At 42.9% G+C, this 27408-nt stretch overlaps 1 protein-coding gene across 8 annotated transcripts in view; it reads right to left on the bottom strand.

Annotated features, from left to right (window-relative positions):
* Window positions 1-27408, bottom strand: part of CLIP1 (CAP-Gly domain containing linker protein 1) — a 116020-nt gene that overhangs the window by 43843 nt on the left and 44769 nt on the right. For 2 of the 8 annotated variants that reach the window (XM_069557768.1, XM_069557774.1), the window contains exons 4-14: window positions 24346-24470; window positions 22895-23117; window positions 19000-19197; window positions 18045-18148; window positions 16037-16097; window positions 14571-14603; window positions 10889-10993; window positions 6333-7277; window positions 4222-4338; window positions 1986-2043; window positions 697-780 (exon numbers count right to left, since the gene is read on the bottom strand). In XM_069557768.1, coding sequence (XP_069413869.1) covers window positions 697-780; window positions 1986-2043; window positions 4222-4338; window positions 6333-7277; window positions 10889-10993; window positions 14571-14603; window positions 16037-16097; window positions 18045-18148; window positions 19000-19197; window positions 22895-23117; window positions 24346-24470 — 2053 coding nt within the window. The remainder of the gene's footprint in view (window positions 1-696; window positions 781-1985; window positions 2044-4221; window positions 4339-6332; window positions 7278-10888; window positions 10994-14570; window positions 14604-16036; window positions 16098-18044; window positions 18149-18999; window positions 19198-22894; window positions 23118-24345; window positions 24471-27408) is intronic. The other 6 variants (XM_069557770.1, XM_069557775.1, XM_069557769.1 and 3 more) reach the window with 5 other exon arrangements.

The following is a 27408-nucleotide window of genomic DNA, read 5'->3' as shown; positions in this document are numbered from 1 at the left end:
AAATCTTAGAAAGGGCCTCTCTGAGATAGTGACGTATAAGTAAAACCCTAGGGGAAATGAGGGACGAGGGATGCAGGCAGAAGAAAAACAGGTGCAAAGTCCCTGAGGCAGGAACATGCTTCACAGTCGAGCATCACCAAGGAGGCAGATACAGCTGCAGTGGAAGCAACCTGGGGAAGAACAGCATGGGATGAAATCAGAAAGGTAACAGGACCTGATGGGAGTTAAGGACCACAGCCTTTACTCTGAGCGAGATGGGTGCCACTGGGCCACCTTGAGCAGAGATGTGACATGATCTGACTTAAAGTTGAAAGCATCTCTTTGGCTGCTGTGCTAAGACAAGACTGAAGGGAGCAAGTGCAGAAGTGGGCAGCCCAGGTGGCCAGCTGCTACTACAGCTTGGACTAAAGATGCTGGCTGGCTGGGATGAAGGGCAGCACTGGGCGTGGTGAGGTGTGGTGGATTCTGACTTGTTTGAAAGCAAGGCAAAAAAAAAAAAAAAAAAAGAAAGAAAGCAAGGCAGAGGGGATTTGCTGAGGTTTACAGACCTCCAACAAGATTTCATCACAAGAGAACACAATGGGCAAAGACTTTATGCTTGAACAGTAGATACGTGTAACCACACACTAAAACGATCTCAAATCCTAGGAAGCCTACTATATTTAACGTTTATAATAACCAGAGACGTGTTCTTACCTGTTAAATTTTCTCTCAACTTCTCCAGTTCGGAAGACAGTGCGTTAAACTGTTCCTCTTTTTGGTGTAATTTATTTACAGTTTCTATTTGGGATTAAGTTAAAAGTTTAATACATCTCAGAGTTAATAAGCCACCTAAAGCTTGACTGTCTTATAACCAAATTAAATCAAAAGTTTGAGATTTGGGGTCATGGGAATACTTAAGAATCCCATTAGAAATCAAACCACTATATAATGAACCTAAAGCAAGCAAGCAAGCAAGCAATTTTCTGTCTCCCCAAATCGGAAGATTAGGTAGGCACTGAACATCCATTCTCCAGGGATCTCTTGCCTCCTTCCACTTAAAACTCAATAGAGCTACCAATGACTGAAGCTTAAGTAAGATGATACTTTACCCAAGTACATCTACATTTTAACACGGGTCAAGCTTTAGGTCAAAAAGAAGAAAGAATTAATGGGAGTCAACCTGACCACCCAGAGTTCATTACTAGAAATATCGTGGACACAATCCATTCAAACATCTATGTTGGGGGACAGTGTTGAATACATCTGCATATAGTTTGGTATGAGCTTCCCCGGTGGTGCTAGTCATAAAGAATCTACCTGCCAAAGGGATGCAGTTAATGAAAGTTCAACCCCTGAGTCAGGAAGATCCCCTGGAGTAGGAAATGGTACCCATAGGTTTGTGTAAATGGAACCATGGAGTATATACTATTTTGTAACCTGCTGTTCTTACTCAATGTGTCTTGGGTATATTTGACAGGGGTGAGTCTTTTAATACAACTGGGAAACTGGACTGTATATTTCTAGAAGGCAGGATAGATTTTGGGTGAAATGATTAGGCTGCAGAGGTGACAGCAGTTTGGGAAGGTAAGCTGTGTCTGGATGGTAATGTTGGCTCTTTCCAGTACTGAGAACATGTTGGGACTTCAGGATGGTGAGGAAAGGAGGCTGAAGGCATGGACTGAAGGCTGACACAGCTCAGTTGATTTGGTGATAGTGTAAGAGAAGTGATGATGCCTATTTTTTTTAATCTGCACATATTTTAATATGTTAGACATATTTGCATCTAACAGTAGGTAGGTAGAAGGCGATAAACTGAAAATAAACCCATATACATTTCACACTGCTTACAAAAAAATAAAACGAATCAATTGGAGTTTGAGGCTTTAAAAAGCCAAGGGAATGTAGTGTTACTATGCACTGCAGGAACTTTATTTGAGCTGAAGACTGCCTCCCACTTGAGGACGTGACCTCCTCTAAAGTACTCTTATGTCAGTGAGACGTACCTTGCATACTTCTCTGAAAAGAGACTGCCTCCTCTGAAGCATCAGCAAACTTTTCTTTCTAAAGAAAAACAATCGGACATTCAGAATAGACAGATCTCAAATTATAAAAAGTTCCAATAACTGTAACACTATTTTTTGTTGCTAGTTTTGTTTCATTAATGCTAACTTATGCTTAAAACATGTAGGTGTCAACTACTACCATATGCGTACCATGCATGTGTGCACACGAGTGAATGCGGTTTGTGCCTGTGTGCCTGCCTGGGCATGCACATATGTCTGTATATGTGTATGGATATGCACACTTATGTCAGTATATGCATGTGTGGGTATGTACATGTGGTGCCACGCATATACTTTTTCTGCATGTTGCTACCCTCCAGTAGCAGAACTTCTCCATAAATCTGCCTGAGACAGCAAACAGGGTTCAGAAGTTTTTTTTTAATATTTCTTTTTTTTTGGAAGTTTAGTTGATTTATAACGCTATGTTAGTTTCAGGTGTACAGCCAAGTTATTCTGTTATACACACACAACGATCTATTCTTTTTCAAACTCTTTTATAGGTTATTACAAAACACTGAGTATAGCTTCTTGTGCTATACTAGGTCCTTGTTGGTTATCTGTTTTTTATATAGTCATGTGTATACGACAGTGACAAGCTCCTAACTTATCCCTTTCTCCCACCTTTCCACTTTGGTAACCATAAGTTTGTTTTCTACATCTGTGGATCTGAGTCCTGACATGTTTTACATCTAAGAATAATTAGAACCTAGTATCTGGAAACTAGATCTGTGTCAACTCCTTTACATTAAAAAGTCCATTGCTCACTCATTATCTTTTCTAAACATGACAGGAGGGCAGGATAAAACCACTCTTCTGATTTTCCTGAGATGAATTCTGAGCTAGACACACCAAGTGAATTTTTAAATGAATATTTGATTTAAAAAATGGGCTCACAAACCACAAGCCCATCAAAGCCCACAGGTTGTCCACCTGCGTTATTCCCAAGGCCAAACTTCAGGAGGCATGTTTTCTCTTCAGAGGACGCAGAGGAACACTCTAACTTGAAAAACAAAACAGTAAGGCATCCTGAAAGTTTGGGGAGGAGGGCAGAGAAATGGCGTGACACCCAAAATGCATTTTCTTAAAGGACACTGTATTAAAAAATGATAATCTCCAGGCCAACTTTTCTCAAAATGTACCTGAAGTACTGTGCATCAAAACTGTGGGGGTTCGTCAGAACTCTCTACAATGATACTGTGTTGGTCAGTTGGCAGCCATGGGCCATGTGTAGTTACCAAGCACTTAAAATGTGACTAGCGCAATGGAGGAACTGAATTTTCTGTATTTTTAAAAATATTTATTTATTTGGCTGTACCAGGTCTTAGTCACAGCATGCAAACTCTTAGCTGGAGCACGTGGGATCTAGTTCCTTGACCAGGGATCAAACCTGGGCCCTCTGCATTAGGAATGTGGAGTCTTAGCCACTGGACCACCAGGAAAGTCTCAAATTTTGTATTTTATTCAATTTTAATTAATTCAAATTTATAGAGCCAAGTGGGTGGTAGCTATCATAATGAATAGTGCAGTTAACTATGTATTAACATTTTAAAAAGTAGAAATATGTAATATTGGCATTTAAATCAAAGAAATATCAAAACACTTTTATCCATCACTGGTATTAGCACAGAGGTATAAAAAGGAGAAAGTAAGAAGGCACATGGAAGAACTCCCATTCCAGTATTCTTTACTGGAGCATCCCATGGACAGAGGAGCCTGGTGGGCTACAGTCCATGGGCTCACAGAGTCGGACACGGCCGAGCACACACAGACATCACTGCCTTGCTAATGGAGGGCGCCTGTGGCCCAGGGAGCTTGCTGGCTTTGCTGTCTCAGGGCAGGGAGGACAAGGCACAGGGCCAGAGCTACACGAAAAACCTAACATAACTTGGAAGGCCCCATGTTTAGTGAAACTAAGTGGTCGGCAACATGTCAAAACGTCAATGCGTTACCAGAGGCAAAGGACAGATTAAAAAAAAGCAGTACTTACCTTTATTGCTAGTTTGGGTTTGATCCAATTCCCCTGATTATCAGCCAATCAATACTTTGCAAGAGAAAGGAAATAGGTGCCATACTTCTTCTTTATAGAAATTTTTTCATGGTTTTTTTTTTTTTTTTAAACAGGAACAATTCAAATTGGCCAGAAACCCTGAGATTCAGATTCCTGACAGGTACTTACCAAAGTCTGCAGTTCTTTTTCCAAAGCCTCTTTCACTTGACTGACTTCACTCAAGTTTTCCTGAAGGTTATTAAGCATTAGCTCTTTTCCCTGCAGCTCTTTGGTGATGCTACTAGCCTACCAGACAGAGTTACATGGTACAGAAACCAATGGACCAAAGGAAACAAAAAGGAATGAGAAAGAAAACATAAGACAAATATGAAAAAAATGTACAAGAAAACAAACACAACCAAACAAAACTGAAAGGAATAAAGGCATGGGTAAAAAGTCAGTTCAGTGTTGCTGCTTTTAGTTCTAAGAAGCCAATGACTTGTCACACAATCAGTTCTAGATGAGACTGTCCATGGCTATTTTTAAATAATCAAAATACAGTATTTTTCTATACCTAAGTTTGGACTATCAGCACGACCTAAAACAGAAAATATAGATGCTTACTGTATATATATTTTTTCTTTTTCGTGGTGCACGGGCCTAGCAGCCCCAGAACATTTCAGATTTGAGCACCCCAAATCAGGGATCGAACCCATGCCTCCTGTATTGGCAGGTAGATTCTTAACCACTGGACCACCCGGGAAGTCCCAGCAGCTTACTTTCTAAATGAGACAGTGGAGCAGTTTCATTTTCTGGATTTTTAAAGACCGTAAGATAGGAATGGTAGTAGACTCATGTGACTGTATTCCATTTTCTGTATTTTGTACATGTTTGAAGTTTTTCAACATGTAAAATAAAACTTTAAACATGTACTAGACAATAGCCATCAGAAAAATTGGCTTTCACTGAATCTTCATGTAAAAAAGTAGACCAACCATTAGCTACATATTCTTAATTAATTTAATTTTTGTGTTTGGATTGGTAGTTCGGAACCAAATGAGGAGACTGGAGAAAAATTTTCTGGGCTTGTCATCCTCAGCTAAGGTTACTTAGCAATCTTTGCCATTCGTCTGTCCTCACCTCTCCTCATTTAACCATCACAACCCTTCCTTCTTTGCCAACAGAGCAGCTTTTCCCACAAAGAGCTCACAACATTCAGCATCAGCACCCGTGCCTCAACTAGTGGCAGGAGGACTGGGAAAGAGGATTCCTTCCTCGAACAATAGTTAAAAATGATTATGACATTTAACAAGGCTAGTTAGTAAGAAATGTAGCTGGCAAAGGTTTCTTATCATTTCCTATGCCTTGGTGAAAAGCACACTTGTCCAAGAGTTTCCTCCAAAGAGCAAGGACTAGACCATGCTCTCATTGTGACATAGGAAAAAACCCCAATGAGACATAAGTAGCAGTGCGGAGGGATCCGGGCTCTTAACCTTCATTTTGCTGTGAATGTTATTGATCACAGCAGGTTAATTTACAAGAGTCAAGTGCACTTAGAGTTCACATTCTGTTTTACCTGTGACTCTTGTTACTTAGTCACTAAGTCATGTCTGACTCTTCTGCGACCCCAAGGACTGTAGCCCACCAGGCTCCTCTGTCCACGGGATTTTCCAGGCAAGAATAAGGGAGTGGGTTGCCATTTCTTTCCACAGGGGATCTTCCTGACCCAGGGATCAAACCCACGTCTCCTGTGTTGGGAGGCACATGCTTTACCACTGAGCCACCTGGAAAGCCTATATATGACTCGACAGACAGGCAATGGGAAAGGATGTGATTACCTTTTAAGCTTCTTATACATTCAATTCATTTACCTCAACACCATCATTTTGGGGAGTTCTCTATTTTCAAAAGAGTTTATAGACTGGAATCAAGCTGAAACAAGAGATCACAGCAAGTCCAGAGACAAAATATCAGATTGGTCAAAAAGTTAGTTCAAGTTTTTCCATAAGATGTTAATGGAAAGACAAGAATGAACTGTTTGGCCAACCCAATAATAAAGTATTCTGATATGAGGAAACCAGAATCTATCCACACCCTTGAGTCATTATTTTCTCTAATCTCCTCAGATGAAACCATACTCAAGATGCTCAGAAGATACTCCACTCATATGGGAAATTAGGTCAGCACCAGTTTTAACTAAGTCAGGAGTCTGGAGAATGAATGACCTCAACTGAAAAATAAGGTACAACGCAAGATAAGAAATGGAGGAGAAAAAAAAGATGGAGGATGTCGCTACAAACCTTGCCGCTTTCAGCATCCTTTTCAATCTCTAAGTTTTTAATCTGTTTCTCAGCTGCCTCAAGCTGCTGTCTGAGGTTCTCGATTTCCAATTTACCTTCGGAGCTGGCCTTCTTAAGCGCATCAAGATCCGAGAGCTTTTCTCCGGCAGCCTTGAGCTGTGATGTAAAATGACCGATAACCTTGGTTTGCTCGCTGCACCTGGTTTGCAGCACCTCTAGCTCCTTTACCTTTAGCTCGGCTTCCTGCAGTTTGTTTAAGGCGTCCTCCATTTCCACCAGGTGCTGGTCTTCCGCTTCGTCCAGCTTCGACTGGATGGCTTCCAGACTGTTCTCCTTCTCTTTAACGACTTGCATCAGCTTAGCCCTTAGGGCCTCGAGCTCTTTCGCGTGAGCAGACCTTTCTGAGTCTTGCTTGTTCTGCAGATTTTCTATTTCCTGCTGGTAGTCCAGTCTCATTTTCTCTATCTGCGTTTTTAACTCGGCGAATTCGGCTGTCTCGGTGCCGACCCCCTTGCTGAAGGACACCTTCAGCTCCTCCATGGCCTGCTGGTGGGACGCAATGGCTGTCTCCAGCTTAGACTTCCACAGGGCGATCACGTCTGAATTCTCTTTGTTGGCGTGGTCGAGCTTGCTTTTCAGGGATTCATTCTCTTTGGAAAGCTTCTCTGCGGCGGCCTGCAGAGCCTTTAACTCCTTCTGGTGCGTTTCTTCCCGGGCTCCAAAATGCTCTTTCAGAGAAGTGACTTCTTTCTGGTGGTCACTATGGGTGGCTTCTAACTTCTCCTGCAAAGCGCTGATCTCTTGCAAGAGAGACAGTGACATGTCCACATCCCCCGCTGGCTTATTGGACTCCAGCCGCCTCCGCAGCTCAGCGACCTCCTGCACTCGCAATGCAAGGTCTTTCTCGAGTTCCATAATGCGGGACTTCTCTGACACCGTGGCCACCTAGTTAGCAGCAGTCAAGGAGAAAGAAGAGGCCATTCAAATGACGAATCACTGATGATTTTCTCTAAGCTTGGAGATCTTTAGGGACTACCCCATCTCAGGCAGCAGTCAAGCCACCAAGAATGTCTATGTGTCAATCCAGGCCTGACTGTGGCTTAAGCCTGGTTCTGGACACTCCAATTCAAAATATAGCCCAATTACAGTCTTTGGCAAACTTTTCACCATTTTGAGATGCTAAAGGAAAATAAAACTGAGTTTTATTGAGCTTAACTCACCCCCTAAATAGCTCTTTCCCCTCTAAAGAACCTTAAATCAGGAAGAGCACCCATTAACTATAGTTAGTTAATATAAACAGTACCTTTCAAAAGTTCTTATATATCTGCCTTCTGGAAGAAGAATCTTTATTTTGCCTACTCTACCCAAGGGGTATAAACGCTTATCTATCTGTTGGCAGTGACTTTACAGAAGTGTGCTGTCCAGTACAGCAGCCATGAGCCACATATGGCTACTCAGCACTTAAAATGAGGCTGTGAGAGTCACATATACATCAAATAATGATGACTTGGGGAAAAATAGAACATATCTTGTTAACAATTTCTTATGCTGAGTATATGATGAAATTATAATAGTTTGGATATATGGGTTTAAATAAAATGTTATTAATTTCACCTGTTCCTTTTAACCTATGCATGTAAATGTGGGTACCAAAAAATTTTAAATTATAAAACATCTGTGGCTCATGTCATAATTCTATCGGGTAGCACCGGCATAAAAATACCTAGCAAATATTTCAGTAAATACCATGACAACTGGAGGAAAAATGGGTTGACCAAAGAACAAATTGACTAGACTTATTTTTAAGAAAGGACAAGGAAACAATGGTTACTTCCCTGCAATGATACGTAGGAATCTTACACAGAGGCCTTCCCCCTTTTAGAGTTTGTAACCGCTCACCGTCTTGCGCACATGGGTCGCTGCCCTAACCCAGTGGTTCCCCGACCTTAGTGTGCGCACGAGCAGGCCCACACACGCTGATTCTACCTGAGCTTGGGGACAGAACCTGGGAATCTACTGATATTTAAGCTTGGACCCCAGGATGAGGAAAACCATTTTCCTAACCTTCATCCTTTTATTCTTGGGAAGGTCCCAAGATTATTCTTTCCCTCTGTCGTCTGATAGGCAGTCAGTTCGGTGCACAAAAAAATGTGGGAAATGGTAGCTTCAGGTATAAAAATTTACTGGGCTAACCTGGGAAATAGAAGGGGACCTTGAATGATTTCAAGACATCAGTGAGTCCCAAATTTCACAGATCAAATGTTCTGCAGGGTGAAGGCTGGTTCCCTCACTGCCTTTAACAAGACAGGAGGCAATGGATGTATGTTTCCTTCAGCCCCGTGGCCCACCAACAGGCTGTGAGGTGGATAAAGACTAAAGGGTTGACCATGAACAAGAAAATAAAGCACTTGGGACTCCCAAGGCTGCATGATCAAGTCACTGAACATTTCAGAGCAGGGTCTAATTGTGTTTTAAGACTGTAGGTATTTGAAAGATGGTAGTTCATTGACTTAGCTTTTTCTGGGGTGGAGGTTGGGAGGTGAGGACTCGGAGAGCGTGCTACCGCAAAATAAGGTACATTATTAAACTCCATTGCTACGAGGTCTATAATACAAATAAATTGAACCCAACGGGGCACTAATTCTTAATCAGTCACAACAAAACAGTCAAACTAAGGAAATGCCAAGTAAAAAATGAGGGAAAATAATAGTTTGATTATGGAGCATTTTCACAGCACTTCTATTTTTCATTTCCCCAAATCTGCCCTCGGGTGAAACTATCTACGTGTCTGCCTTTTCCACCATAAAAGCCAGGTTACTGTTTTTTATTCTTGCTAATGTCTCTACAGCACCAAGCACACTGTTTATAAACTGGGCTTACTGGCTTAGAGGAATTTTACAGCACTTCCCAAAAAGGAATGTGGGTGATGGGAAATTTGTATGGGTCAGTAGTTAGTTCCATACTTGGCAGACCAAGAGTGAGGATCAACAGGACTGTTACAGAAAGGTAATAGTTTGAATCTGAAATACTTGAATAAATTGTGCTGTGAATGGATGCTTTCTTATCCACTGAAAATTTAAAAAAAAAAATTGTTTGCTGACAAAGCTGTATAGGAGAGCACTTCAGAAGTTAAAAAAAAAAATCCTTACTTCAGTAGCCAGCCACACCACAGGAGCCCAGTCTTCCTATCAGTCCCTTGTATTTCCCAGATCAAGTCTGACTCTCAGGTAACAAGTACATGGCGCCAAATTACCAGGATTTTTTCCTTACCAAATACACAGAAGACATCTTTAGTTTTGAGGCCAACTGAGAACATTTTCTTTCTTCTTAAAAAATAAAAAACTCACGACTTAGAGAAGAAAAATGACTTGATTTTCTAGATTTTTTTAGATTAATGATTTCTTGAGAAGAGAATTTTTTACAAACACTAATAATTCAAAAGAAAAAAAATCAGGACACCAAATTTGATTAGAGACAGAATAATTTTTGAAATTTTAAAATTAAGGATCTTGGTGATTTAGCTACTGACAGTCAAATTCAGGATTTAAAAGGTATATATACATACATGTTTTCTTATATGTGTCTCAGATTAGTTCTTAAATCTTTTAGCATAAAACGACTTCTGTAATAGACTGACTCCATCCTGTAGTGGTTAAGAGCACAGACTTTGGGGTCAAATGGCCCAAATGCAATGCTGGCCCAACTATCTCAATTAGCTGTGTGAGCTGGGACATACTAGTTAACCTCTCAGTGCCTCAGTGTCATCATCTGTAAAATGGGGACAACGCTACTACCTCCCTCATGGGAGTGTGGTGAGATTAAGTTAACATCTGTAAAGTGCTGGGAATAGTGTATATATAAATAAATTTCACTTGTTTCATTTTTCAAGTGAACACATGACTAAACCACTGCCTCCTAGGGCCAAACACTGTGAGCTGGGGGTTGGCAGAAGTCATTCTGTTCCCAGCACACTTCTCCCTCCTGACCACTGAGAATTTAACCTACTGGGCAACAGAAATACAAAGAGACCAGGTGCCAAGGGAAAAAAAAATTGGGGTGAAAATCTTTAACTCTCATTAAAAGGAGCCAATGTTTTCCATTCTCTTCACCCAAGAGGTCAGGGAAGAAGGCAGAAAAAGAGAGCTAAAGTAAAACAATAACAAAAAAACTACTTAGAAAACCCACTAGGAATATGAGAACAAGAGGACAATTGACTGCTGGTGGCAAACAGGAGAAAGGTTATTTCCTGGTATTAATACAAAGACCCTCAGATGCAGCTGTGGATGTCCATGCAGTCTGTAGAGCTGCAGAGCTTAGATGATGAGTTTGGCCGAATTAACCAAAGGAATGAATCTCCACCTTGGACAAAGTGTTCGACGTAAAGCACCTGGGCCCACCCCTCAGCCTACACCCATGAGGACCCGGGCGGTACCAGGACCAGCAGACTCAAGTCGAACCGCTGGGTCACGGCTGTAGGCCAACTGCGGGGCCCGTCACCCGCGGTGTCCATCGTTCACAACCATGGATCGGCTTCGTTAAATAGTGAAAACCATTACCCTAGTGTCTTCTAACTCCCTCTGGAGTTTGTCAGCTTTGGTCTTTTCAAAGAGCAGGCTCTGTTCAAGCTCCTTAATGCGGGCATGCTCCAGTTTGGTCTGCGTCTGTTAGTAAAAAGGAAGAGGAAGAAACACAACAGTGCCACCGTGACATGCCAGCACAGGAGGAGAAGGGCGCGGCATGCAGGCTGAGCCACCAGTACCTTCCGCCAAAGGGTGGACACAAAGGGTGATGGAGAGGGGATGAGGGCGGACTGAGATGAAGAGGTTGGGGGGGCTGACAATGAATACTATGGACGAGAGGATGAGGTGGGCAGGGGACATGAGCTAGTCTACTGAGAAAGAAAAAATGGAACACACGTGAGGCAAGATGAAAAGTGTCAGACGCATGCAGCCAAATATACGTTATATTGATAAGTGAAGTTTATCAGCACAAATTAGAATAGTTAATATTCCTCTAATCTATCACTTTCCCTCCTCCCCGCAACAGCTACTTGACATTAATGTGTATGTAACTGACTCAGTGACTTAAAAAAGTAGACTGGCCCTCAAACTGAACATCCATCACTCAAATATGGACAAGATTAATGTCATAAGTCTACATCTGGTTGGTAAGTTCCTAGCGCAGATCTCTGTACTTCTGCATACAATTTGATGTGAGCAAGGGTCAAGTATTAAACCTAACAAAGGAAGTCTAGGAACTGGAGCTAAGGAAACCACATCAGTGGTGCTGGCTGAGATGAATGAGAAGGATCTGGGATTCTTAGCAACATTCTCATACATGCCAGGTGAGGAGCCACGGAAGTGGGCTTTCCAAAGAGTGTCACCAGGAAAAAAAGAGGACAGGGATTCGATTTAAAAGAGAAAATTCAGTGACAGTTACGCTTGACAGCCTCCATCCCTGGAGCTCAAAGCAGGAGAAAAGTTTAGCTGGAACTGTGAAGGGGCTCATACTCTTAATCCTAAAACAATCACTTCTCCTCAGCTCAGAGGTAAGAAATATGGTGACTCAACAGAAAGGCAAGAGTTTCAGCTCCATGCGAAAAGAGCCAGTAAGATCCTCACATGTTTTAAAACCTCAGATTTTGATGAAACCTGATGGAGAACCAGAGGGCCATCTCTTTCAAACAGTCTTAAGTGTGGCAGAATCTTAATCAACTTGAAATCATCTAGATCAGTCTGAATGGACCTCTTTCCCCACTCACTTCTCCAACCAAAGAGGTTAGCCACATAATCAACTGATAAAACCTGTCAACAGAGCTGCCCCCAGCAGTTTCTGGTTATTCTGTGGTCTTAGCTAGTTGGATCGCTCTGTCTGGACAATATAAGGAAAAAGACAACAAACCCTAAAGTGATAGAAAGCAGGGCAAAGCTTAAGCAGAAAGTAGAATCTTTTATGTTATAAATATCTTTACTCACTCCAGTGGTACTCTAGGGATTTCAGTGTATTCAAGGGGTCAGTTTGCTTGTGAACCAGGTATAAAAAACCATCACAGAATATTTTAAAAGTAAACAAAAAAATTTCTGTAAAAATTCTTCACTTGCTTCAGCTCTTCACCCTCAACGAAATAATGAAATAAAAATAAAAAACTTAATTGTTTGGAGAGTCCCCTTCATCTCTATGTGCCTTGTGTGTGTATGCTCAGTTGCTGAGTCATGTTCCAATGTTTGCGACCCTATGGATGTGTAGCCCACCAGGCTCCTCTGTCCATGGGATTTCCCAGGCAAGAATACTGGAGTGGGTTGCCATCGCCTCCTCCAGGGGATCTCCCTAACTCAGGGATCGAACCCGCATCTCCTGCATTGGCAGGTGGATTCTTTCCCACTGTGCCACCTGGGAAGCCCCAGATGTGCCTTAGATAGACGTTCTTCAATTTACCTGCTTTCACAAAAAAAGAATCTCATCCAGATCTATGTTTTAATAATTGGGGTCACAGTAGCAAGAAGAGAAATGCAAAGTTAACAGGAAGAAGCAAAGGCAACAGTACCTTTCTTTCTTGACACAGAGCTCAGTGTTCTCTGGGTAAAGATCACTTCCCATCAGGGAAGCCTCAAGAACACCAGAGTGGGTAAACATTCCCTTCTCCAGGGGATCGTCCCGACCCAGGGATTGAACCCAGGTCTCCCGCATTGCAGGCAGATTCTTTACTGTCTGAGCCACCAGGGAAGCCCAAAAAGTCGCTACTGCTTCCAGATAAAATGCAGATACCCACTGAACGTGATATCCTCCCCGTTCTGAGATCCTCTGGGTGTCTCCTGACTGGCGAGAGAGTGCCCACAGATGATCTGGGCTCTGCACTGCACTTGGCCAGCCATCAGCAAAAGGAACCAGCAAGCTGCTTCCCTGTCCTTCCCTGTACGTCACAGAAATGCTCGGCTGGATAGGACCACCCTACTTTTAGGATTATTACTTTCTTAGATGAGGACAGAGTGTCTCAAGAGGAGCGTCCTGAGGCCATGGAGGGTGGGGGAGTTGAGAGGGAAAGCCAAGGCTCTGCTGGAAGCGCACAGGAGAGGCAGCAGGGAGGCCTCATGCAGACTGACTCTGGATGCAGCAGAAGGAGCCTACTTTCGGAGCAGAGAAGAGACCCAGATCACTGAAGTAGCTGCACAAAAAGGAACCCTTCAGAATGGAGGCTTAAAAAAAAAAATTCAGTCTTGAGTTGTCTATTTTAGCTGCTGGGAAGAAAAATCCTTTGTTTTAATCTCATTCTTTTGTGGTGGTAAATCAGAAGAGGAAGAAGCTCTCAGGTTTTTTTCAATTGGCATCTTGGCCAGCAGGGTGTGCCGTGAAGCCATGCTTTTAAGTGCTCCGGTAAGATTGCTTCTGAGCCACTCTGGTAAGATCTCAATTGGGTGTTTGATACTAAACAGAGGTAGGAAGAAAAAAAAAATCTCCATATCTTGTGGCACTGCTACTAGGGAAAAAAATCTCACTTCAAGAATAATAAATTAAGAGGGATGGGATATATGTACACTTATAGCTGACTCACCTTGTTGGATAGCAGAAACCAGCACAACATTGTGAAGCAATTATCCTCCAATTAAACGTTTAATTTAAGAATAATAAATTTAAAATACACAATGTCTTCACTGAAGAATGCTTGCCTCCAGCTTCACCAACTAGGGGAAACACTGACCCAACAAACTGGAAGTCTGAATTTCTTATCAGCTGCACTGGCAGCCATGGGCCACCAGCGGGCGCTCACACAAAAGGCAATCAGTCTGGGTCTCGGTGTTCCTTTATTCTAATGGGAATAAATGAAACCTGGGGAAATTTTACCCCAGAATTTCTGTAACAATACAACTTCATCTAATATGTTTTATGTTTCACTCAGCTATCATATACTTTGGAAGAATTCTATTAAAACTAGAAGGCCTTATGAATTAAACGAAGTAGGTTGGGCCCCCAGACATAATTCTTGTCTTTTTGCCAAAATTCTTTACAGAACAAACATGTGCCTGTGTGTTAGACAAATGGGTTTAGAGAACTTAGTCATTACATACAATTTCTTCAGGATTCAAAGGTAACTGCTTTGAAAGCCACATGCACAGAAATATTAAGAACAATGTCTCAAGGTCAGATTATGCAGTTAGTATTTGAGTGTATCAATAAGCATTTTAATCTGTAATCAATCTGTGTTAACAAGGGAAGTATCCATACAGTTAAGTGCCCTCTTACATTCTCAGGATCTTCAGAAATCTGGCTCTTTTGCTATCAGCAAAAAAATAAAAAATTAACAACAAAAGAGACATTCAACTAGAGTTTCAATATGTGTTAGGGTTTCAGCATAACTTTGATTAATTACAAGTTTACCGGACACACTAGCCTATCTAGTGCTGATGTCAATATTTTAACTCGCTCCTCCTCAAAACATTGTAGGCTGTATTTGACATGAATTAGATGATGATATGAAACTTCTAGTGAGATTTTGGGGTGTTTTTAAAATGGATGAGAACAACACAGAAGTCAACTAAAGGAGTGTGACTCTATATGAAATGAGTGAGGAAGACAGCTATCAAAATTACTCATAATCCATTACATTCTGGGCCTTATAAAAGCAGACCTCAGAAAATGTTTCCCTTACTCTTTGTTGACTGTAAAGATACATTTATTTTAGAAGAAATCAGCCTTATTTGGAAGGGCTTTGAAATTTAAGCATGGTGTGGGCATACAGTAGACTCTAAGATTGCAATGGTAGCAAAAATGTGTATTCTGAAAACTGCACAGACAAGAAACTTCTATTAAAATACTACAGGTTAAAGTACCAAAAACCTGCTAAGTTTGAAAGATTCTTCATTTGCGTGTGTCATACATCTAGCAGTGGTTTGAAAAGCATCAGAGCCATTTAATTGTGGGGTCTTATTAAAAAACTCCTATGAATCACTGTTGCTGTTTAGTCACTAAGTCATGTCTGACTCTTCGAGACCCCACGGACTGCAGGCCACCAGGCTCCTCTGTCCATGGGGTTTCCCAGGCAAGGATACTGGAGTGGGTTCCCATGTCCTTCTCCAGGGGATCTTCCCGACCCAGGGATCAAACCCGTGTCTCCTGCATTGGCAGGTGTGTTCTTTACTGCTGGGCCTCCTGGGAAGTCCTGAATAACTGTTAAGAGATGAGAAAACTTGATGCTAAAGGAAAATCTCTGAATTAAAGTATGCCATGAAATAAAAATTGCTCTTTTTCTGGTAATAATTACTAATACTTTAAAAAATAAGTTACCATAGCATATATCTATTTTCTATAGGGTTATAAAGGATTTATCCTGCTAAATTGAAAAGGAAAGCTGAGACTGTTCTGAACTATCATGATGAAATAAAAAATGCTCTTTAAAATGCCATTCTGATCAAGGGAAGAATAAGTAGAGTCTCATTTAGGACACACTGCCAGACTTATGACTTGATTGACTCCAACGCAAGGTTTTGAATTTGGAAGCATGAGAAAAGGGCAGTGAAAATTTTACCCAGCTACCAGAGTTGAGATGCACAGTATCAGGCCGGAGGGCAGGCAGCCCCTCAGCCACAGCCCACAGCCCAGAGGCGGGGATTCCTGCCACCCCCTCTGCTGCCTGTTCTGGCCACAGTGGTTTTATCCAAATTTCAGAATACCGCACCCCGAGAAGCTTTAGATGGCTGGTGGGGTTTTACCTCAAGATCGCCCTTAGTAATCGATTCTTCTTCAACCCGGAACTGAAGGTCCTCAACCTTCCTGTGGAATAAAATCAAAACAAAATACTTAAGAAAGTAACTAGGGAACACCTCTGCCTTATTCCCCAGATTATATATATAAAATCAATGTCCTGATGAATTTAGCAGATGACGATGGAAAGAAATGCCTTAGAGATGTAGAAAATGAAGAAATGCATTTTAAAGCCTCTGGTTTATAAATCCACAAAGTGGAGAAGCTCTTCTCCACTTAGGAAACGCCAAAGTTTTAACCAGGTATGGATCCCAGAAAGGGAAGGGTTGAGAAAATCAACTGGTTCGCCAGGTTACAACCACCAGAAATGGATCTAATCGAGACAAGATCAATCTGGAGGGAAAAGGTCTGATCACCATAGAGATAGGTATGAGAAGGGAAGTCTATAATTTCTGCTTTCCAGTAACAGAACGTAGGGGGGAAAGTAGCACAGAAAACAAATCTGTCTTTACACCACCCACATCAGATATTCCAGGGTGAGGTCAGCAGGCTCCCCATGCAGAGAGTCCCAGGACAACATGAGTACCTATTCCAAGACTGGGAATAATTTGGGAGAGAGGCCATCAAGGATTCTATTTCTTGCTTCTAAAAATGCAAGGTTTTTCCCCCACCCACATCATAAAAATCTCTGATAAGGGCTGTGGGTTTTGATCAATGCCATCACAAAGTCAATGAAATATGATATGAGGAAGATTTATAAGACCTGGGTAACACTCAAACTATGAATCTTTACAAAATTGGGTATACGAGAAGGAAGAAAGGAGGACAAAGTCCATTATCATGCTAAGTCGCTTCAGTCACGTCCAACTCTTTGCAACCCTACGGATTGTGAAAAAAGGACAAAGGCCATAAGCTACATGCAAAAAAATAATAATTCACTAGCATTTCTAACAAAGTTTAGAATAAAAAAAATTCTACTCAGTTGAATCAGAAACATAATCGTAGGTTGATGCCCTCAAGCTTACTGAAGAGCTGGGGGAACATTTCTACTGTCCAGAAGTCAGCTCAGCAAGAGCTGGTTTAAAAACCCAAGCAAGTGGTACAGGGGCCTTGGCCTTCAGAAGGGCCTGGAAGGGTCTGTCAGTGTGTCTTGTTCACTTGTAGCCTTTTTTATGAATGAGATTCAAGGAGAACTTTCTATTGTAGTGCTTCTTTCCCCAGTGGCTAGTCATCTCCTCAGAGATCCACTGAATGTATGACCCCCCCCCATCTTGTACCTCCCACAACAGCCAATGCTTGTGACCTTCCTGAGCACTTGGTCATCCTAGAGACCCCTGAGTTACATCACTGTGATCAGAAATGACAGCAAATGGCATTAAGTGCAACTGAGGACAAACGTCCCATAACCCAGAGACAGTCAACCGATTTTACGCAGACACCTTTCCCGGAGAGCTTGTTTGCTCATGGCCTCAAAAGACCTTCTATGAGAAGCAAGCTTGCTTTCTCTGTCTCACACAGTTGAGCACTGGATTTTATCCTGCCCTGGATAGTTCTCTAACTGAGAGTTCTGTTTTCCTATAAAGGCAGTGAGTTTCTCGAGGTCAAGACCCTTCTGTCACTACCCCGCTCCCTAACACACATAATTTCATCAGATACTTGGACAATGTTTCATAAATACCAGGTAACTGGGCCCAGAAAAAAAAAATCCCCTCTTGAGGAATGGCTCAGGTGGGCCCCGGGGTTGAATGGACTGGCTCGGGCCATCCCCTAGAGGATGTCTGGTGCACAGTCAGTGCTCAATACACAGCCACTCAGTTCATCAGGGCACATCTGTCTGGTTCCAAACTTCTCAAGAAAGCCAAGTCAAAGCAAACCCTCCTCACACAGTAGGGGGAATCCCATCTCCACTGAACACACAGTCAGTCATGTGGTTCCAAGGGTTTGACCCCAGCAAGGCTGTGGATGGGAAAGCTCTCCCTAAGGTGCTTTAAAAAGGAGAGCCGGTTTTGGGATCACCTTTTCTCCTCTTCAAGTTGGTTGAGAAGTTCCACCTTCTCCCTGTCGGCAGCTTCCACCATCGTTCGCAGCTGGTCCATCTTGGCCTCCAATTCCAGGACGTGCTGGGAAAGGCAAGGGTGTCAGTGAGTGGCCTCCTCCTGACCCAGATGCTGGCCCAGACGTGCCTCCCAAAGAGCTACTGCTAAGTGGTACAACTGTGGGTTGGCATTAGTCAAAAACCTTGTCACGTTAAAGTGCTTTCTATGATCTCTTATAACAGGTTATTCTTGGCAGCACTTCTGGGAGCCGGATGATGAAAAACCACACCATTAAAGCAAAAGGGGGTAATGCTAAAACAACTCTCATCTCTTTTTAAAAGATTTTTTAAGGTGGACCATTTTTAAAGTCTTTACTGAATTTGTTAAAATACTGGTTTTATTGGTTTTATGCTTTGGTGTTTCTTGGTTGTGCTTTTTTTTTCTTTGGTCACAAGTAGGATCTTAGCTCCCCAACAAAGGATTGAACCTGTACCCCCGGCATTGGAAGGCGAGGTCTTAACCATAGGGCCACCAGGGAAGTCTCCCCTCTCATCTCTTTTGAAGCTGAAACTCATACAAAGCATAATCTACAAAACCGGAGTTGCAACCACTACTAAGGTCCTGGTGTTTAAGCTCATCTGACAACAGACAGGCCGAGAGGCCTGGATGCAAAGGCCAAAGAGCGCAGCAGGCTCAAGAAGAGCAGAACCTCACCTTTACGACGGTGCAAACTGGGACCCAGGGCACAGCTTTCAGACAAGCCCAGCAAAGATAGCTGTGCTCATTCCAGCACGCCAGGGATCAGCTCCCCGGCTCCGAGCACCAGCTATGCTGCCCAGCCTCCGCCCTCAATCTAGACACCGTCACCGACTCCGCAGCAAGATCAGCCTAGAACCCGTCACCATCTCCACCACAAGGTCGGGGCCAGACTTCACCTGGTCGTGTCCATCCCGGGCCAGGGCGAGCTCCTGCTCTATCTCCCCCACATGGCTCGTGGCCTTGGCCACCTCCGCCCTCTCTAGATCCCGTTCGGCCAGCAGCTGCTCAATGTGCTGCTGCTTCTCCTTCAGGGCCTCCTGGAGGGCGGTGGTGCCGGAGATCTTCCTGGCGTAACGGGAGGAAGTTTCAGTCAACTGCAAAGGAAAGTTAAAGACGTGAAGGGCGGCGATGCTATGAGGGATGTAGGGAGGGGGCAGTACATGCAGGGCGGGCGTCTCCTCGGCAAAGTAAAAGCGTTGCCCCTGGCTCGCAGGCTTGCCCAGGCTTAGGAAAGGTTTTCCATCGTGGAGACAAGACGGCGCATGCCTCGGGCCTGTCAATGTCACAAAGAGCCCACCGATGTAAAGAGGCCACAGAAAAACCAGGAAGATATTTGTGGCTCAAAATCAAAGGTGCCCTGAGCTGGGCTGAGGGGGCCGGGTAGAAAAATCCCGCAGGACCCAGGTCACAAGCTTCTCAAGACTCCATTTCCACCTGGACTTCATGAACAGTTATCTTCTCATGAAAACAGTTTGGCCAATCTTCTGATCCTTAGACTTTAGAATGAGACTTTTTTCAACTTCTTGAGCTTCTACACACCTTTAAGTGACCATGATGTCACCCAAGGAATCACAGACCTTCCTTCAACTGATTACATAGTTTACACAGTCGGAACTTTGTCAGATTTGCTTCACCTTTCTTCTAGAACGAAAGGCAGAGGTGATTTCACCCAGGGATCCAGCTGTGAGGACCTGGTTTCCAATCCCCAGAAAACATTTACAAGGATACGATGAAAAGGAAACTTGTGTTGTGCCTTCCAAGCATGTGTGAATGGGTGAGTGTGCAAGTACACACGTAAGAGAAAGGAAGAAAAATGGCACGGGGTGGGGTGGGCGGAGAAAAGGGGGAAAGGAGAAGTTCGTGGAGAAAGAAAAGTAGGGGGAGGAAGGAGAGAGAGAAAGAGTGGATGAGATGGGGAGGGGGGAGGAGAACAGGAGTTGAGGGAGAGACAGCAGCAGGGGGAGGCGTGGAGAAAACCTGTTTCTGCTCTCATCTCTGCTGTTTCACATAGCAGACACCTCTCAAGGTGCCTAACTGTCATGTGAAAACACAGAGGACAGAACCTTCTGGTAAAGAGTTCAGAGGTCATTTGGACAAGCTGAATAACACTCTTGCAGGCTGGACTCTGGGGGCCTGGGAGGGGCTCCAGACAAAGCTGCAAACCTTTGGCCAGCGTTTGTCTGAGGCCATTTACCGAGCGATCGCTGGCTTGAGGAGAATGCCACTGTTTCTACTGAGAGCAATTTCTTGAATTACTTAAACATATGAGGGGGAGGGGGACTTCCTGTTCTCTCTTTTAACCACCTGACCTTGACTTTCCAGTTTCACTATGTGGTTATACTTTCTCGTACTAATATTTCCTCCCTTAAAAAAAGAAAAAAGAGATTTATTTATTTGGCCGTGTCAGGTCTACATTGCGGCATGCAGGATCTTCATTTGTTTCAGCACGTGGAATCTTTAGTGTGGCATTTCAACCCTCAGTTGTGGCATATGGGATCTAGTTCCCCAACCAGGGATCGAACCCCGGGCCCCTTGCATTGGGAGCGTGGAGTCTTAGCCAACATTTCTTCCTGAATACACTAAATCTGAGCTTCTCAAACCCTGCAGGGAGACACACCCCAGGGTGCTGCAGCTAACTCCCAGGTTAACAGTGACGCCTGTTGGACATGATGCAAACTACTAGCTTGGAGGGAATTCAGCTTCAACCTTGGATTGTATTTATAATGACACTACATTCCTTTCAGTCACATCTCTCCAAAGCTGGGTTTTGGCCACTGCCAGGACAAAAAGCCCAGATCAATGTAGCAAAGAAAATGAGGGAGGCAGTGTTCACTACGAGTCCAAGGTTTGATAGGATGTGCAATGCCCATGAGGAGCAACCTAACAGTAACTCACTGTGGTTATTTAAGAATGAATTACAAATACTATTTTTGCTTTCATCTAATGAGAATCTTTTTTTTTTTTTTTGAACAGTAACTAAACCATGAGGACATAAATATGAAGTTGTTTGGACTGAAATACTTAATAAACAGAACTGTTAGCTATTTTTTTTTGGCCTATGGGCACTGTGAGAAAATAACAGAGACTCTAAAGGTTCTGTGGAACTGTGATAAATACTGTCAGAAGATCATTTTCATTCAAGAATCTTTCAGCTTTTTTTACATATGTACAATGGATCATATTGTTGAGCTGTATTTTTAGGAAATCATGCATTTGATTATTCTGTTTTTCACATATTCATTTATGGTGATTTCTGGTTTAGAAACTGTAACCACTCGATATAAAGAGATAAAAATAAGCTGCTTTAAAAGGCAATGAGACTCATTTCTCTTTTGCTAGTTTTCTTCAAAGAGGAATCAGAACTGGTCTAAAAACTAAGAGGAGAGGTTGGGGGGACAGGAAGGGCTTGGGGAATTGCCAAAGAAATGGACACAATTGTAACACAATAAAAATGTCTCAAAAAAAAAAAAAGAACACTCAAGAAAGAATTTCGAATCCAGAATAGACATGTCCACAGAATTGCTCCTGGATTAGTCCTGAAAATGTAAACTCATGTCCTGAAACATAAACTCGATGTCCACATTAGAGCTGGCCGACTGACTCTGAACAAGGCTTCATCCAAATAGAGGATTTTCTTCACCTTCATTTCACTCAGACATTCTAAGAGTTCTTGTCAAGCTTTTCTTATCAAGTTCACTTGTAATTTTCACATTGAAGATGCAGGCTTTTATATGCAGAATAACATAGTCCAAGCAGGTACCTGTATCACCTGAACGTAAGGGGAAGAAGTTCAATGGCTGCAGAGGAGGGTAGCCCCTGCTATAAAGAAAGACGCCCCCGAAGGTCCCGTCCCTGCCCAGTGTCAACGGAAAGAAGGCCAAGCAAGATCAGGGGCCAGCAGCCTTACTCCCCAGTCGCGCCACTTCACATTCTAATTCCTGTCTGCAGTTCATTGTCATGAACCAGAGACCCAGAATCCAGTCTGGAGTGTAATCGCACGCAATCATGTCAAATTTGAATAGTATCTGCCTCACTTCAAGCGAATAAACTGAAGGGCAAGGAGTGGGGGTGGGGAAGCAAAGCCAAAAAGTCATTGCTTTGGCCCTAAGAAAGCATGACATTAACAAACAGAACAAGATGCTGCCTATTTTGATTCTGATGATTTTATCTTACTGATCAAAGCAGGAAAGGGGGAGAAAAGGAGAGAGAGTGGGAAGGGGAGATGGAGAGAGGAGACAACACAAAACAGGGCCTTTCAGGCATCTTTTCCAGTTGTCTAAGTTCTTCTCTGCATCCTCGGGCCTGAGGCAGGAACACTCCACACCCACTGATCTGCTTTCAGTGGGTGAGACTGCATGAACACAACATGAAAATTCTAAGAACATGCCTTTTCTCAAAATACTTTTAGTTCCTAGTCTGACAACAAAGAGAAAGAGACCCAGGTAGTTGGGGAAAGGGATCCCTCCAATTTTCCTGTCTTCCTGATGCAAAAATAATATCAGAATGATCAACCATCCCATATGTTAGACTAGGGAGTCGTTACTATCGATTCACCAAGCACTGTGGTATCTCCCAGTCTTAGGAGTCTGAAAGGAGCTGTTAAAAATTCTTTTGGGTTCTCTTTTGCTGCGAAATGTATAAGGATGTTCACAAGCTACAGTGAACAAACATTTCATACAAGGGTGAGAGGAGGCGTAACCTTTCCTAAAGCGAAGCAGGCGTGCTGATGGCAGTGGGGGGCATCTGACGTGCCTGGGATGCAGAGATGCACAGACGGGAAGGGAGGCTCACCAGTCCTGTCCGGCTGGGCTTGCTGCTCACGGAGGAGGCCACGGAGCTCATGGAGCTGAGAGAGGAGGCGGACGGGCTGCGCTTCATGCTGGCAGGCGTGGTCGCCATCACGCGCCTCACCGCGGCAGCCTTGGCTTTGGCTGGCGTGGTGGAGGGGAAGCCGATCTTGGTGACTTTGTGGACCGGAGCAAACAGGCCATACTTGGGTTGACACTGAAAATACCTTGAGGGGACAACAATTAAGGACAGGAACAAAAAGCGGCTTAATGACAAGAAAGAAAAACTTATAACCAAAAGGTTCTCCTGACTCTTAACTTGTGACCGGCTTGCTGTGAATTCTACCAACCGGCTGGGGCGGTACACCCAGCCTGCAGCGTTCACTGGGTATGCAGGCTGATAAATAACTTCAGTAATGTCCTCAAAGACACACGAGGAAACAACAGTGTGATACGCAGAGATGGAATCACTTGTCTGTTGCTAAGATTCTATGTAAAAAGGAAGTCATTTCTACTATCTGATAAACACACAACAGAAGAGTTCAGCAACACAGTGATCCCACTTAATAAAACCTTGCTAAACAAAAGGAAAAAGAAATCGAACAAGCACCTAGCTGGCCGATTCACTCAAGTAAAGGGGGAGAAGTATCATCTGGTTAGTCAGTTATCAGACTGACACTTGGAGTCACATGTTATGACTAGCGCATTTTTAACATCTTAATATCAAGAATATGAACACTATAGCTTCATAATCATCACAGCACTAAGAGATTTTCGAAAGTCTCAAGGCATTATTACTGTATTTGGTGCATAGCGTCTATATACTTATAATCATCAGCTGTAATAAACGCATCCCTCCGGATATTGACAATGGGGGGAGGCCTGTGCACGAGGTGGGGCAGGAGGTCGAGAAGGGCTAGCTGCATCTCCCTCTCAGTTCTGTGAACTGAAAACTGCTCTAAAACAAAAATAAAATCTTAAAAATAAATAGATACATAAACCCAATGTTTGCTCAGAATCTACTCAGATGCAATGCATATATCACTAAACGAGAGTCAGGGGACTTCCCCGGTGGACCAACGGTTAAGACTCTGCCTTCCAATAGAGGGAGTGTGGATCTGATCCCTGGTCGAGGAACTAAGATCCCACGTGCCACAGATCCCATGTGCTGCAGGGTGTGGCCAAAAATTTAAAAAATAAGTAAGTAGTTTTCTTAAAAAGCTCACACACACACAAAAAAATTTTTTTTAATAGAACAAGGGGAAAAAAAAAAAGACAGACCATCTAAGAGAGAACAACTAATCCTAGCAGAAGGGAAAATCAGTAGGTGAGCCTTAGGAAATACAAGTGCAGCTCTTCAAAACGCTCATGTCTATTTTATTACCCACACTGGGTGGGGCTGGCTTGAGTATCTTTATATGCAGGAGGAAGACGAAATTCCAACAGCAGATGCACCTTGTTCCAGCAACAGCCCCGTCGTTCTTCCCGAGAGGCTCATCCAACTCCACGCCACACCACTCCCCCTTGGCGAAGTCTGTCTCCCCAAGAAACCGGACTACACCCGCCTTCGTGCCACCAACCTGGAAGCAGAGAATAGTGAAAGGAAGAGGTGAACAGCTTAATCCTTTGCAGTTAGAGCCAATACTGTGTTCCATCATTTCTGTGGGCAGCTCTTCTCTTAACCTCCTCTCCAACTGTTTAAAGAGTTCTCTTCAAAGGTCAGCAAAGGTCACCTGGGTTCTGTTGCTAGAGTGATCTGATACCTAGCATAGTCCAATAATGAATTCTTTAGAAAAAGGGAATAATTACTATTATTACTATTACTTCATGCCAATAGTAATAATTACTGTTACTCCAGAGGGAGTTTGCTGCTTCAAAATAAATATCTGCTAAAAAAAAAACAAAAACCCATACGTTACTAAAAGAAAAACAAAATTTGTGTATAATCCACTGCAACAATGGCTGTGTTCATTTTCTCAAACTTCCTTTATATCATTACCCATGTAAAGCAATAACATATACATATTAAGGACAAATATTCATACATCCACACATATGAAATATTAATTCTTCAAAATATTTAAAATATTGATATTTTCTACTGTGAGGCTCTTCATTGCTTCACAACTATTAAAATGACAGTTCTTCACATTTTATTTCACATGAACTGGCCAAAGCTTTGAATCTTTTTAAATGTCTCTTTGTCCCAGCTGCTGGCGATATAACATGCAAACATTATTTCCAAAATTATCCCATTACCATTTACTAATCCTTCCTTTGCCATTATTTTTGTTTTGGATACTCATTTTTATCATATTCTCTCTCATGTGCACAGAAAGAGAACAGATCTGAGTCTTTTTAGAGTTTCAGAAATTCAGTATCTGTGCTACTGCTACTTCGCAACCTGTATCATATTTGCTAGTGCTGGTTTTCCTTACTACTCTTCTTCAGAATATTGATCTTTCTTACTTTTAACTAAGCTTTTTTTTTTTCTTTTTAAATTTTTTGGCTGAGCCTCGTGGCTTGCAGGATCCTAATTCCCCCAACTAGGGATGGAACCTGGACACCTTTTTCTCAATTAAAAAAAAAAAATTCCCCAATTATAAAGGTGGTAAGTCACTGCAGACCACTGAGAACATCACAAACAAAAAATACATGTTATTTGTGTATTCTCAACCCCCAGGGACAGTTTCTGTTGACATTTTGACATTTCACTTTCCCTGCTATATTATGGTAGCTGTTTAGCATCCATAATACAGATGTATCACAATACAGACTTCACTCAAGTCTGTATTTTTGTTTGGGATGTTCCCTTTTTTCTTATTGACTAAAAAAGTAACTCTTTATAATAAATTAATTCTTGAATAGACAATGTATTCTCACGGTTCAAAAGCTTTCAGATGTTAAGTATACATCAGGACTTCCCTGGAGCTTCAGTGGTTAAGACTGCCTTCCAATGCAGGGGGGGCAGGTTTAATCCCTGGTCAGGGAACTACGGTCCCACATGTTCAGGGCGCAGCCAAAAATAATTTTTTAGAAAGCATGTATCTAGAGAAGAGCCTCTCTTCCTAGACTTCTGTCCCTAGCTGCCCCCTCTCCCCACCACAGGTAACCTCTGCTATTGAAGTACAGTACTTCTCCATGCCAGCATTTCTGCCAGCATTTCTTCATGATCTAAAAGCAAATGTTACTTCGCACTTTTACTCCTCCCTTTCATTTTTACACTAAGGCCAGTGTACCACATGCGCTGTCCCGCACCTTGCTTTATTCCACATCAAGACACAGAGAACGTCCTGCTTGTGTTTACAGTCGTGTGTTGTTCCACTGCATGGATTCACTCCAGTTTATTAAATCAGCCCTTACTGGGAGACATTTAGGTTATGTAGGTTTATTTATTCAATAAATTTAAAAGTCATTTTGCTTAATTAAAAAAGAGTCCAGTGGGACTGTGTTAAATGTAGATTACCTTGGGAAGATAACTTATTTAATCAACCTTCACAAGGAACCGGCTTTTCAGTGTTTCCTTTTTGTTTTTAATGTTCTCTATTTTATTTAATTCATTCTTTATCTCACTACTTCCTTTTTCTCGCTTCTTTGGGGTTTATTACTCTCCCCTTCCTAATGTCTTAAGATCAATACTAATTTGCTTTTTTAAAAAAAATTAATTTTCTTTGGCTGTACTCCATGACTTGTGGGATCTCAGTTCGCCGATCAGGGGGAAATCAAACCCAGACCCTTGGCAGTGAAAGCGCAGTGTCCTAACCACTGGACCACCAGAAAATTCCCTAATTTGCTTTTTAATACCAAAGCTATTTGTTTCCAGTTTTTCTCCAAACACAGCTTCCTGAGAGTTTGGGATGACACGCGTTTTTTTTTCCTTTGTTGAGGATGAAAAATATTAAAGCCTCAAAGCTACTGTGTATATTTTTTCTCTGAAAAAGAATCTCTTTGTGAGTCTGATTTGAGGACCCAAAGCAGGTGTGGTTGAAGATAGGCAGGCAGGGAGTGTGAAGGGTGACAGCGCGCAGGTGGCAGCCCAGAAATGCCCTGGGGCCGCGACAGGCGCCCCGAGAAGACAGAGCTGGAGGCCGGAGAAGACTCCCCGCAGGAGCCGCTGTGTCCGGCGCTGCCACCCACGGCGCGCGCAGCAGAGCGGAGGAGCACTCGGCGCCTGCTGAAGAAACAAAGGCAGACTTCTCCGAAGGCAACTTCACAGCAAACACCACTTCCCCGCATAAACCAATGAAAGGAAAAAGGTATGCGGTGGCTTGAGGTTGAATCTGATGGCTCAGAAGCGAGCAGAGGAAGAGCTATGCTAACACAGGTTAAGTAAGCATGGGCTCGGAGCGGGATAGATTCACATGCCTGCTCCGTAGGCCTTTCCTGGTGGCTCAGAGGTTAAAGCATCTGCCCGCAATGCAGGAGACCTGGGTTCGGTCCCTGGGTCAAGAAGGTCCCCTGGAGAAGGAAATGGCAACCCACTCCAGTATTCTTGCCTGGAGAATCCCATGGACGGAG

Source organism: Ovis canadensis, chromosome 17 (genome assembly GCF_042477335.2).
Source record: "Ovis canadensis isolate MfBH-ARS-UI-01 breed Bighorn chromosome 17, ARS-UI_OviCan_v2, whole genome shotgun sequence".
In the NCBI taxonomy this organism is placed as follows: domain Eukaryota; kingdom Metazoa; phylum Chordata; class Mammalia; order Artiodactyla; family Bovidae; genus Ovis; species Ovis canadensis.
Note: the sequence above shows the minus strand (reverse complement) of the source record. Positions and strands in the feature narration are given on the sequence as shown.